The sequence below is a fragment of the Protopterus annectens genome, chromosome 12.part0 (assembly GCF_019279795.1).
Source record: "Protopterus annectens isolate FY-2018-M chromosome 12.part0, PAN1.0, whole genome shotgun sequence".
NCBI lineage: Eukaryota > Metazoa > Chordata > Ceratodontiformes > Protopteridae > Protopterus > Protopterus annectens.
The window spans coordinates 1,204,842,780-1,204,857,373 of NC_056746.1; the positions used below are offsets into that span (position 1 = coordinate 1,204,842,780).

The 14,594-nt window shown below is 36.7% G+C and overlaps 1 protein-coding gene across 1 annotated transcript in view; it reads right to left on the reverse strand.

Moving 5' to 3' along the window:
• Nucleotides 1-14,594, reverse strand: part of CDH22 (cadherin 22) — a 3,413,183-nt gene that overhangs the window by 2,037,665 nt on the left and 1,360,924 nt on the right. Inside the window, exon 4 of the mRNA XM_044090249.1 lies at nucleotides 7,346-7,640. Coding sequence (XP_043946184.1) covers nucleotides 7,346-7,640 — 295 coding nt within the window. The remainder of the gene's footprint in view (nucleotides 1-7,345; nucleotides 7,641-14,594) is intronic.

Here is a 14,594-nt window from a genome sequence, read left to right on the forward strand (position 1 = left end):
AAGCAGCACCTGACCTGAAAATGCATGTGAGTTGTCTGCTTAGTGATTTATGTGAAAATATATTTTTTGCTTAAGTAATTGTACAGAATATGGGATCATACATGTTGCTCATATACCTGTATTCAACATTATACTATTACTAATTTCACAGATTATCCCTAAAAGTCTCCAAACATCAGAATTCAGTTTACAGAAAGTGTACCAAAACCGATTAGTTTTCTTCTTTTGAGAAAACTCAGTACAACTAACTCTCAAAGCTGTAGCTATACTGCGCATATATATGTTTTGCCTTTTGCATAGGATGTTATCACTGTATGTTCTTTAATCTCATATTTACACTACTTTACTGTGTGAATTACAATAAGATCAAACCAGACACCACTCAGTGGACAGAAAATTTTCAGTTAACCTAATTTAGTGTAGCATGACATCCTCTAGAAGGTAGATCTTTATAACACTATGTCAGACTATTACCTTTATCCATTCCAAGAGTATGTTGTTTTATTGAGTCCATTTTTCTAGAAACATTGTAATCAAATCTTAAGAAGTTTTCCATTTTTGTAGCTCTTTCTGTGGTAGTTTCTACTGTTTTTTTTTTAATTCACATTAATGCAATGTTAAATTTAATGTTTTTAAATGCCTTATTTGTTGTATGTATTTTCGGTTTGTGAGTAATGCTGATTTTTGAAATGCAATCTATGTTTTAGACATTCCAAGATTGTGAATATGACTGTTTTTTTTCTGAAATGCAATTATATGCCCTCTTTATTTTAAACATTTCATGTATATACCTATTGCTGTTTTTTAATTTGCAGTTTGTTTTCACATTTGTTCCAAAGAAATGTTGCATTTGGTGAGGAAGAACAGATATAAAGTAACACTTTCATTTAAGGGAGTATTGAGTTAATATATTAAAGCACCTCTTTTCTTGTTCTATAATGATGACCTTGTTTTTTAAAGTTCCGAGAATTGTGTTTCTTTTTTATTTTGCTGCATTTCTTTTTATGACATGAATCCGTTCTTTCCATCCACCCATTTTGTTTTCCCATTTTCCCTGTCTGTGGACTGGACTGCACTTGGAACAGTTTTCCAAGAGCACACCTTCAGCATTACTGAAAAGGAAGAGTAATGTACCAATATTCCATTTTTGTATTAATAAAGTGGATTATCAAATAAACATATTGTCTTGCTCCTTAACTCATTACAGCTCAGTGATGTCTCCAGGTGCTTCTGCAGTTTCACCCGACTAACACCTCCAGGTATCAAATATTGCTTGTTCATATTTGAATTAATAATTCCAAAACAATGACTCATAAAATGTATTAAATATTTTATCTTATAACTTATAGAATGTCAAATGCAACTGTAGTGATATTTGACATCTGTCTAGTGCAGATGATACGATATTAATTGTTGTTCATGTAATTTTTTTTTTTAATTTCTGAACAAACAAGTAGCACAGACAGAACTGCATACCTTCATATGAATGCCGGATGAACAAAGTATTGATGGCAGTATGTGTATAACTTACATTTTTGAAAATATTACAATCGTAATAGTTTGTTTTGACTTATGAAATCCAGTTTAATACCTGCAAACTAAAAAAACTACTGCTATAAAAATACTTTGTGCTGAGAGTTTGAAATTTACACTGTTTTAGTAACCTCTGTGATTCCAGAGATATGAATGTTTGAAATGTGAGGACATAATTTTATTCTATGAAAATGTTTAGGCCCCACCATTTGTAATTTAGAGTGCAAACCTCCAGTGATCCATTAAGTGGAAAGAGTAAGCTGTCTTGTTAAGGAGTGGCTGTTAATTAGTGCAAGTGCATTTCAGGCTATGTCCACTGTTCTAGGTGCTTTGCTCTAACATTTTAACAATGGTGCTTCATATCCTTACCTTGTTACCTGCTTTTTATGCATGTCTTTAGCTTTGTTCTCAACTGTTTGATCCAACAAGGACCTTTTGCTGCAAACAATGCTTAAGCTAAGGCCTTTACCCCTCCCCTATCACACACATGGACTCTTTGAGTGGTTCATTCACACATTACAGTTGCATAGTAAGCCCAAACTGTGCATTCTATGTCCAAATATCCATTCATTGATTCCCATGACCAAACAGTACTCTACCTTATCTTCAGTTTAACCTGGTCAAGGCTGTTCTGCCCCCCCCTTGCCAAAGTTATATGTGTAGGGCCTTCTTAAAACAAAGAGCGTTTACAGTATTCCTTTGTACCTCTTACAGTCTCACTGTTTTATTACAGCAGAACAACATAGTATCCTTGGAGCTTTCCTCATACTGGTTAGTTTCATCCCAGTACAATTCTTCATAAGGATCACCCAGCACTCTGCAGCCTTTTGAATCAGGATACTTTCTTTTCTAGCATCGCACAGATGTCTGTCTTATTACATTCTGAACCACATATCATTGCTTACCTAGAAAGCTGCCCTATCATCCATCTTCACCTCTGCTCTATACTTATCAATGTATCCGTGATAATGAGTTTGTCAATATCAGCTGCTATTGCACTTGTAAAATTACACAAAATTCAATCCATACTATTTATTTTTCTATCTACTACTTATGTCATCTCAATAAAAAAATTAAACTCTTTTGCAAAAAATTGCACTGATAGTTCAGTGCTAAGATTAAGTTTAACTTTGAGTTTAATGTATATTTAAAATTAGGTTATTATATTCTGTGTCAGAATGCATTCCTTTATTTGCTAAAATGTATGATCAGTAATCCTAGATGAGCATCTAAATATTGCTTTTTATATTAATATGCAGTACCTTCTTGTCATATATCATGGTTTTTCTGTATCACTTTGCTTATTTTTAGATATAATTGTAAGGAAATATTTTCTTGTATGTGACTCCTCAAATTTCAGCTACTCTAAAGTAAGAGATTGTCCATTGTCTGAACATATCTTAGATGACAAGAAACCCTCGCACAACCAATCTGCTTTACATTAAAGCATTTTAATTGGAGGCAATGGAACTAATTCTAGTACAATTACAGGAACACAGACTAGTAAATCATTTAATTGACACAATAATCCATTTAACTTACATTGCCTTATTCACAACTTAAAAATATTGCTAGATAAAGCTGGAGACATCAGTCTAACTTTAAGTATTGCAATGCAAGAATATACCCTCAAGCAGACATCAAAACGCCTCACTCAGGTATTGCAATTGGGCATTTAAATATCTGGATAATTAAATATAAGTTTAATGAGCTAGATTGTTGTAATCATTGGAAACCCTGAATGTTGCAACTGTTATGGAAACATTTAGTTGACATAGAAAAGGACCAGTTCTTCAAAGACTTTGTAGTCAGGTCCAGTTGGAAGAAGAATGTTTTGACTCTTTTTGTTTCCCTTGGAGGTCTTTGACTCTGCATATGCAGTACAAGAAGTGATGCAGGTATCTCATCTCTATTATAATTAACGTTGATATAGCCATACCTATGGGTACATTACAGTATACGTTTAGCAAAGAATTCTTCCTGTCAATTCACCTAAATGAAATTCCTTTTGAGAAATTTGTCATTAAATAAATAAGCAAACATATTTAGGGAGTCATAGTTGAAGCCACATTCCCCTTTCATGTTCCATTTACTTGGAAAATTCAGTCATAACAAAAACGCTTGAACTAAAATGCAAACTTAGTGGCAAATGTTCAAGTATTTTTTTTTTTAAATCAAAAAATCCATGGCAAATCCCATGTGAAAATCAAAATGAGGAGTTCTAAATGTTTAAGAGTAAAATTCAAAATGCAGTTCTTTTCATGGTGATACATTAATGAGAAAGTTATTTGTTGATTTCTGGATCTAGAACTGTTCCTCATTGTTGCACATAGAGATTAAAACATACACAGTTTGGAAGAGTTCCAATGTGTGATGCTGATGATGACAGAGGTTCAGCTAAAAAACATGACGCCTGATAGCCAGAGTGATGAACACACTGAGGGGTCATGGTTTGTTTTTCTCTCAGTGACAAAGAGCATGGCTGTTTCATGCTGGCTATACCCTATGGTTGAGAGTGCAGGGGTGGGGGGGGTCTCTTACTCTGGCAGAAAAAGAAAAAAAGCAGAAATAGATCTTCTTTATTGGAGATGTACAAGACAGCACTTTCTCATGGATTGTTTCAGTGTCAACACATGCCATAGATTGGTGCTGGTGATTAAAAGTAGGTCAGAATGGAAAAAAAAACTTCCCTCACACAATGATGTCATCATACAAGGACAGTCCAATCTCATTTGCATCATGTGAGATACAGAAGGGGTGACAGGGAATTAATGATCATGCACACTAAACGGGAGGCTTAAACATTGTGTATTAAAAATTATACATATTGTAGAAATTACACTAATGACTAAAGAAATGGGGCGGAGCTTATTTTCTAGTTGCACATCCCCACTTCACTTTTAGAATGGATGCAGTCCATCTACCTTCTATTGCCATAGTATAAGTTAATAAAACTGACAATCTAAATTACTGTCACTACATTACATAAGGATTATCTCCAGTGGTGCTTTAAATATTCTGTGAAAAAAATGTCAGGGTTTTCTCATGGTATACTTCTCTGTTACTGTATAACTCTTAAAAGTGTTGCCTCCTCTGAAACAAAACACTTTTAAATATGTTTGCCACATAACGATAAGCTGTTTTGTCAAAATAAGTATTTTGCAGTCTGTATCATGCATACATCTTACAGAGAAATTGAACTGTGTCTCATAAAAAGTCCTTCAAAAATGAAGACCTTATACGCAATGCCAGATTTATGGGTATGTGTTGTGTAGTTACCCACAAGCCTGAAGGATCCATGCCTAATTCATTAAACTCTACCTGCAACATAATAATAAGAGATTCTATATAAGCGTGGATGGTAAGTGACACAATAAGACCATTCTGCACTGTTCCACCCTATAAGTTTGGCTTGTGTGATATGTGAAGGTTAAGGATGTGTTTTTAGACAGTATGGATGCAGTTTACCCGAACCCAGTATTGTATATTTAGACTGTGTACAAGAAGGCTATGTCACCATTCTCCAGCAACACAATCAACAATGGATTAACACCTTGCCTTCTACAAGAGTAAGGAATTTCTGTTTATAACTTCTATTGACATAGAAAGATTAGCCAAGGCTTCAATATTAGCATCATTGAAATAATTAGGAATTTACACAATAGCAAAAAAGAAATTGATAATACATATACAGAAACTGATCCAAGATCGATTTCTCTTCTTTTATCTAATCTCTGTGTTACCTCCTTATATATACATTGATACAAGCATGCAGCTAACTTCTATACTGAGCTTATGATCCCATAACACTGATATGTTTCCAGTTCGGTCATTTAACTCATTAATACCTATGTGTTGTGGAATATCACATGTCTAGCAGCCTACACACATTTTGTATTCCATAGCATTTTCTGAAAAATAAACTCAAAAGGCATACAATAAAGAAACATGAACAATAAAAGCTATTAAACTGTACAAATAATGTTATCAGTAAAAATTATTTCTACGCTAATAAGCAGTATATTCATAGTCTTTTTCATAAATACTGTAATGTATTATAATGCACACAAACCCCACATAATATTTTTTCTAAACCTTTACAAATAAATTTCCATTTCTTTAAAAATACATGCAACATAGACATATACTGTTAGGACATAAGCTTTTACAGGACAACATGAAATTCCTCTATAAGTGTGTGGGTTTATTGAAATATTTACAGAAATAGGAACACATGTTTAATGTTGGATATCTCACAATATGTGCAGCTTACAGTGTTAATATCAAAATCAGTTTTCTCAATGACATCTAAGGTTTCATGTAATTTCATGCAACAGTTTGTAAGTTACTCATTTTCTAAAGTATTTAGTACATGAAAATATTGCTTATTTTCAGTATTGCTAACAAACAATGAGCAATATTTCTAGGGTGATATAAACCATTATTTTAAGGAATTGTCATGTCTCCCGCATTGGTGTTGCACATCATAAGCCACAATGGAATGCATGTCTCAGTTATAAACATTTGAACATAAACATGAAAATATTAATAAGTGGAAAACACAGATTCATTGCTACACTGCAGGATATCCTAGATTAACAACTGAAGTGTTGTTTTGTTAATAACTCATTGCCCTGTTTAATATTGCCTGTTGTTAGAGGTAAGACATTTAGTTAAACAAGTCAGATCCAAAAAAGTTCTGGGCACCATAAGGTTGTGAACTAGAAGTATACAAAAAGACATTATAGGCTTCAGTAAGTTAAATACTTTTCATGCTGACAGATTATCATTAAAATTGAGAAAACATGCCATCTGTCATTTGGAGTGCTACTTTATCCAGTTAGCTGATGTACAGCTTGTCCGCTGTAGACATACACTTATCCTATGGCCTTCTTATTCATAAAGTGGCTTAAACTAAAAGTTAATCTTGGCTCTCCTGTTTTACTGTTCTTTGTGGTCTGATTTTGGATTAAGGCAGAACCACACTAGGTTCAATTTTTGTTTAATTTGATTTTCTTTCACTCCTCTGCTAACCTCTGCAATTTCAATCAGTTAAGTACACTATATGAATTCAGCCTTTTTTGCCATTGTCAATGTGAACGTTACAATGCTACAATAACTACAGAAACACAATCAGAGTACTATTTCATGTAATGTTGTGATTTTGTAAAAGTAATGTCACTTTTCACTATTTTATCCCAGTGTCATTTACACTCCATTTTCTCATTTCTCAATTCTCTGTTTTGACTGACAACAGACACTGTATGGCCTCTGTTACATAACTTGCTGAATTTCTCATTACTCACTAATGGAGTCTTGTTTTCCATAATGAGAGATATACTGCATCTTCTTCATTGCTGTCTTAGTGTACAATTGTATGATGTTGTTGCTAATATTAATACAAGCTAGCTGCTGGACAGTATAGTGGTCACAAGCGTAAGCTGGACATTATGCACATTCATGCTTTTTATTACAGGCTGTACAGTTACTCAGGATTCTGGTAAAAAAGGTCCTGCTAGATATAGACTACCTACATTTCTTGCAAAACAAAGGTTGTAATAATATTAATAACATAAATAAAAAAAAAATTATCCCTTCATTTTGAAGTCGCAATGGCTGAATTAAGAAATGTTTCTAAAAATAATGAGTAGACCAGCTCTAAAGACGTGCACCGTATAACCAATTCAATACCCTTGCAAATGGTTAAAGTATAATGGGAAATGTTGCCACTATGAAGATACACTAAGATGTGGTGCATGATGCTCAGTTTTGCAACACTTCCTTAAGACAAAAAGTAATGTTTGCTACTTACCTACAGGTGACAGCTCTGGCACACTTCCAATATATGGCGCATACAAAAACTTAGGCTCACTGTCATTGATGTCTTGAACTTTAATTACAAATTCTGACTCAGGTTCCAGCAGCTCACTTGTCAGCTTGTCTCTAGCCTGTGCACGTAGGGTATAGGTGGTCTTGTGTTCACGATCCAGACGCTCCGTTGCATGGATATCACCTGTAATCTCATTAATGATGAAAATGGTGCCAGCTCCTTCTCCTGAGATTGTGTATTTGATTGACCCATCTCCTTCATCTGAATCTGAATGGATCTGAAAAATTAATGGATAATGTAAGTTAATACATCACATTGTTCAGCTTCATCTTACTCTAACCATGAGAAGCAGATTTTCCAGGATCGGTATGACATAGCCACTCCATACATTGTTCTTTTTATTTGACTGTGGTCTAAATTTTGTACATATGGGACAAACCCAGATTCTTTTACATTAGAGTTCTACATTTACATATGAAATAAAAGATCAACCTTATAATCGCAAAAGTGGTAGTAGCAGATAATGTCTGGCCTCATAAATTAGGACGCTTGCAAACATTTTTTCCATTCCCATTTCTACACCACCCTCACATGACTAGCAAAATATCTGTGCTTTTAGTAACAGTAAGGAGCTCACGCATACTGGCTCTCTTTAAGTGACTGTCTATGATATAGCACAGATATTCAATCCATTTAGCCAATTTTTATTCTGCATTTTTTTTGTCAGACCTTTAGTTGCTTCATAATTGTCCTCTGGTCAGCCTCTACTGTTGCTATGACCTTCCACAGATACAGAGACTAAAGAAAGCACAGCACTTATACCTCATAATCATAATGAATCTGAGACAGGCCTGTCCATTATGTACTGTTTAACTAGCTCATACGTAATGAACTTGACACAGGCCTGCCCATTATGTACTGTTTACCTAGTTCATTCATAATGAACCTGAGACAGGCCTGTCCATTATGTACTGTTTACCTAGCTCATACGTAATGAACTTGACACAGGCCTGCCCATTATGTACTGTTTACCTAGCTCATTCATAATGAACCTGAGACAGGCCTGTCCATTATGTACTGTTTACCTAGCTCATACGTAATGAACTTGACACAGGCCTGTCCATTATGTACTGTTTACCTAGCTCATTCATAATGAGTCTGACACAGGCCTGCCAGTTATGTACTGTTTAACTAGCTCATACATAATGAACTTGACACAGGCCTGTCCGTTATGTACTGTTTACCTAGCTCATTCATAATGAACCTGACATAGACCTGTTTGTACTGTTTACCTAGCTCATTCATAATGAACCTGAAACAGGGCTGTCCATTATGTACTGTTTACCTAGCTCATTCATAATGAATCTGACACAGGCCTGTCCGTTATGTACTGTTTAACTAGCTCATACATAATGAACTTGACACAGGCCTGTCCGTTATGTACTGTTTACCTAGCTCATTCATAATGAACCTGACACAGGCCTGTCCATTATGCATCATTTACCTATCTCATTCATAATAAGCCTGACATAGACCTGTTTGTACTGTTTACCTAGCTCATTCATAATGAACCTGAAACAGGGCTGTCCATTATGTACTGTTTACCTAGCTCATTCATAATGAATCTGACACAGGCCTGTCCGTTATGTACTGTTTACTTACATTTGTTAAATTATGATTTCCAGCATGAGTATTACAGCTCACCATATACTTCCTGTTATTTCTTATATGCCACTTTCCTCAGACATAATAAGGCATCCATTCTACTTTATATGTCAGAGGGAAAATTTACATTTAAGTTTTTTCAGTCATCAAGTGAGTAGTTAAGGTCTGTTTTCCTATCCCGGGGTTTCTGAGTATTTTTGACTTATTGCATGGTTTCAGCCTGTTAGAGGTTAGCTGATGTAATTCACAGCAGAAAGAGGCTACGGATAAGCAATCTGCCATGCATAGAAGCATAGGAGCATATACTATTCTAAGTGAAATCAGTGCCTATTGTGGGAATACATCCCAATGGGTCAGATTTGCAAGCCCCCACATTATCAATGCATCCATTAATTGAAGGTAGGGAATTTGATATGTAAACTCCTCATCAGATGTTCGCCAGGTCCCTCTTACCTCTTTTTGTGTCTTCAGAAAAGGGGAAGGAAGTAGAAAGAATAGGCCTAAAGGGAAGGAAACATACTGATTCCTGTCTTGATCTGAACCTATGCTTTTCTGAAAACTCTGCCTACTTGTGTTCTCCAGTCAGTTGTTTGAATCAGCTTACTAGTTAGAGAGGAAGGATGGAATAACAAAAATTTGACCCAAAACACCCTGCTTACCAACTGAAGTGTTAAAGCAAAATAAAATAAAAAAAACAATCAGGCGACAACTTGCTCTTATTATCTTCAGTGTTAATGACATCAAGAAAGATGAAAGTGCTCAGCTGACGATTTTGCTGTTTCTTGATTTAAGTGTTTGCTCTTTTATTTAATAGCAATAACCTGATTGGTTTATTGAGATATTTTTCTTAATACTTTTGCTTGCATATCCTATTGTTCATTAGGGTGTTTGACTTCTAACTCCTAGCCTGATAATTTTTGAATTAACTTTAAATGCATAAGCTGGCTCCCTCTTTGAATTACTGCCAAAACTAGTGACTACACTTTTTTCATAGGATCATAAGATCATAAGAGGTTACTAGGATAATGGCCCCTGGGCCCTTACAAGCTTAACCAAGTTCAACCCATGTTCCCAAGGGTGTCTGGTTCAAGTAGACACTAAAATCAGCACCTATTGCCCCTGTCCATGCGGAACACAGGTGGAACCCTGGGGAGAATTTCTGGTTACCCATCCAGTCATCCAAATTGCACTTAAATAGGGCCAATAAGGGGCTTTGTTTAACATGAATAGGAAGCTTTTTCCAAAGGTGGGACAACCTCTGTGAGACAAATGTGTCTCTCCAGCAAGTTCTGTTGATGTCACATACCAGGATAAGGTCCTTTGAGCGAGTGACCCCGTGTGCCATTTGACTTGTGAATGTGGAGCATTTCCATCAAAGCTGGGTCAGAGATTGCCCTATAAGCAAGACACAGATCACCTGTGAGCAATCTGTGTGGCACAGAGTAGATCTTGAAGATCCTGAATTTTCTTCATAAGGAAAATTTGTGGTCTCTCCAAATGCTGCAGGTTTTAGGAACTCTAAATGGAATGTTGTACTCTATTATTGGCTGAGGAGGGAAGAGTACAGGGGGTTATAACCTCTTTTATTCTGGAGGTAATGCCCTTACTTATGAGATGAGCAATATAAAATGCCCTTCTTACCACTGTGGAGACATAGTGATTGAAGTTAAGGTTGCTGTCAACCTGTGTGCCCAGATCTCTCACCAGTGACTATGTGCTTAGTGTATTGCTGTTGATGAGGTAGTTTGCAGGAACATCCCCCTTGCCAAAGGGGATAATAATGCATTTTTTGCATTAAGTTTAAGACCATGAATTTGACACCCTTCATTAGTCTGTGTAAGACCTTTGTGCAGGATGTTGACATCACTAGGGGTTCAATGAACGCTCCCAGTTTGCAGTCATCACCAAACTTTGTCAAGCAGTCATTTAGTTTTAGCCTGTACTTCAGAAAAGTAGAATCCGAGCAGTAGGGGTCCCAGAACTGATCCCTGTTGACTACCACTGGTTGCTGGTCTGCTGGAGGTGGTGGAATCCCCTATTTTGACAGTATGAATTCTATCAGTGAGCCAGTTTGCAACCCACCTGATAATATATGGATTGATACCTAGCTGGGTGAGTTTACCAATAATGCCTGAGTGGGGGATTGTGTCAAAGGCCTTGGCTAAGTGTAGGTAGGCCATATGCACAGGTTTCCCTTCTCTAGGTCTTTGGTGACTGTCTCGAAGAAGTCCACCAAGTTTTACAGGCATGATCTCCCCTTGAAAATGCCAAACTGAGTGGGGTCAAGCGGTTCATGATGATTCATGCCATGGCCTTGCAGATACGGTTGGTCATGCTAATGGGTCTATGGTCTGTGGATGCACCCCCTTTGTGCAAAGGGATGATGGCAGCTGCTTTCCACTACACTGGGATGAAGCCAGTGTTTAGGCTGTGATTGAAAAGCATGCTCAGTGGTGATGCTAATTCCTGTTTTAACCCATGTAGAACATAGCCTGGGATGTTGTCTGGTCCTATAGAGGCTGTGTTTTTGGCCTTGGAGAGGGCATTTAAGACCTGCTTCAAGGAAGTACTGGCCAGTGGACAGGTGTTTGGGATGCTTTGGGGTATATGTGGTGGGGACAGGGGAGTGAAATTTTCACTGTGTCTGTTAGCCAGCAGATCTTGATATATCCACAGGTTCTATATATGTACTACCATTAACTATTGGTTCAGTGCAAATCTGGGCCTTACCTTTGAAGTTACAGATGTAACTAAAGAACGTCTTATGTTCATCCTTAGTTAGGTAAGCTAATTTGGATTCTTAGTTAGCTCTGGAAGACTTCATTAGGAGTCTTATTTGCTTGTTTATGTTGAGGAGGGAGTGGATCCAGTTTTCAGACCATCCCTTCCTGCTCTTAGACAGCAATTTCTTTCTCCTGTTGTATAATCTATTAATGGCAGTTGTCCACCAGGCAGGTTTGTTTTTCCTTGAAGATCTTGCTTCGGTTCTATGACATATGGGAGAATCAATACAATTGTACAGATTCTTGTATAAAACATTAGTGTATAATTCAGCATAAGTGTTTGTTCCATCAGTGGGGGAAGGACCTATGAAGCTATTTATGCCATCACGTAAGAAGTTATAATTGGTCTTGAAGAACCTTTTTAGTCTAGATTTTGCTAATGGGGGAGGGTCTTTTGTGATAGTTACTTCTAGCGTGACTGATTTGTGGTCAGATCAAACCAGGATGGCCACAGACTGAGGGTGGTACAGCAATCTTCCATTTTAGTGAGCAGCAGGTCTAGGATGTTTGAGTCACTTGTGGGTGTGTCAACCAGCTGGTTCAGGACCTTGGAATTAATGAAGTACAGGAACCTTTGGGCAAGTGAGTTAGAACACATATTGTTTCTTTGCAAAGTGAATGATTGTATGATTTTTTAGTAATGGGAAGTAACTGAACCCCCTAATGCCATTATGAGCGAGTGGCAACATGGAAGTGTGTCATGAGCTAATCGTACACAAGCACTTGTAGTAGATGTGGCTAACCATCAATATTAGACTCACTGTATCAATGATCTGGGCTAGTATTGTCAACAGCCTGAACATTTCTCTTATATAAGCATATCATGCAGACCTTGGTTTTACTGGTTAACATTGATTTCAGCTATCAAGAAAATGCCTGATTATTAATTTGATTGTAGTTAAATGAAACGTCTGGCTGTATCATGCACATTTTGCAAAATTGGAATATGCATTAGAATGTACAGAATTTTGGATCACAAATTATCTAATTGCTTATATCTACAACCAGTTGTTGTTGTGTCTTTCGGCTTTTCCAGTTTAGGGGTCGCCACAGCAGATCTCCGGTCCGCTAATGATTGGCAGTAGATTTTTTACGTGCCGAATTGCCAGCTCTGATGCACAACCTTCAGTGAAGGTACGCCCATTCATGCATGCCTCCACACAGAAGACGCTCTAGCTGAGAATCGAACAGGACAACGTTGTACTGTGAGATGACAATGCTACCGCAGCACCACCACTGCATATCTACCACCAGTACACATTTTAAATTAAAAAACGAATATTGATCTGCTTAGAAAAAAAAGAAACATTTTCTTTAACAACATTTGGAACACTAACCTGTTTTAGTTCAATAATGTTTTACTTTACTTCTTCCAAGGTTCTATCAACATCCATGGTGCTAAAACAGGGAACCAGTCCATTTATTTAAAAAGGTTATTCAGATATTCAAAATGTTTCTTCTTCCATTTACTGATCTCTTTTGTCTTAGTTTCAGATCTCTTTTGTCTTAGTTTCACTTTTCTGTAAAGAGCTGTATTGATATGACTGAATTCTCATTTTTTCTAATCCTGTATAACAGTTAACGGACAGTTATAACCTAAACATAAATTTCCATTTCACAGAATATACTGTCCTCTCTAAAAGCAATATCTACAGTTGTACATGTAAAAAAAATAAATAAATAAAACATGATGATGCTAATTTTCTTCTTCTGTGGCATTTCTTTGATGTTCAGCTTCCTCACTGCAAATATCTGTGCATGCAAGGCATCTTGCACTATTTTTTTTTAATTTCTTTCCTGGATTTTGCATCATAATGAGCATTATATTTGTAGGTTCTTGACCCATCAAATCATCCCGTTTGTTGTCTTTCCTTCTTTGCCTCTCACTGTAGTCATAAACTTTTTGTAATTGTGAGAATTTAATGTTCTTCTACTACATATGCCTAACAAAGATGAAAAAAAGACCTAAAGTCACTGGCTAATAGAAGGAGTGCATAGAGGAAAGACTCCCTGTAGCTAATTAATGTTTAGTGTTTAGTGTTTGAAAAAGCAAAACCAGGGTGGCTGTGGTGGTGCAGCGATTAGGGTTGCTGCCTCACAGCAAGAGATTCTCTGGTTCGATACTTGGCAGGGGTGCCTTCTGTGCAGAGAATGCATGTCCTGCCTGTGGGTGCATGGGTTTCCTCTGGGTGTTCTGGCTTCCTCCCAAAGACATGCTGTAGGTGGACTGGGCACTCTAAATTGCCCCTAGATGTGTGTGTGTGCCTTCTGTGGAAGGTTTCTGGGCTGGCAATTTGACACTGCAAAATTCTACTGCCAATCATGAGCAGACAGGTGATCTGCTGTGGTGACCCCTAACTGGGAAATAGCTGAAAGAAGAAGTTTGAAAAAGCAGGACCATTTAATTGTGTTCTTTTTCTGAAATTAATGGCTCATTATAATATTATTGCACATGTAAAAAGAAGAAATGAGAGTCATGTAAAAGCAATTAATGACACAATGACCAGTTGGCAGTAATTCTATGTACTGCCATAACAAGTGAATGGAAAGGACAAGAGTGGTCAATGTATATACTGATACACACACACACACACACATACACACACACACACACACACACACACACACACACACACACACACACACACACACACACACACACACACGGAAAAAAAAACTTAAAAAAAATTTCAGTTTATTTGCTGCCAACAGCCATTTTGTATTATGAGGAGATCAAATGAAAAATATATAAATAACTATTTATAATATCTGATAATGTAACA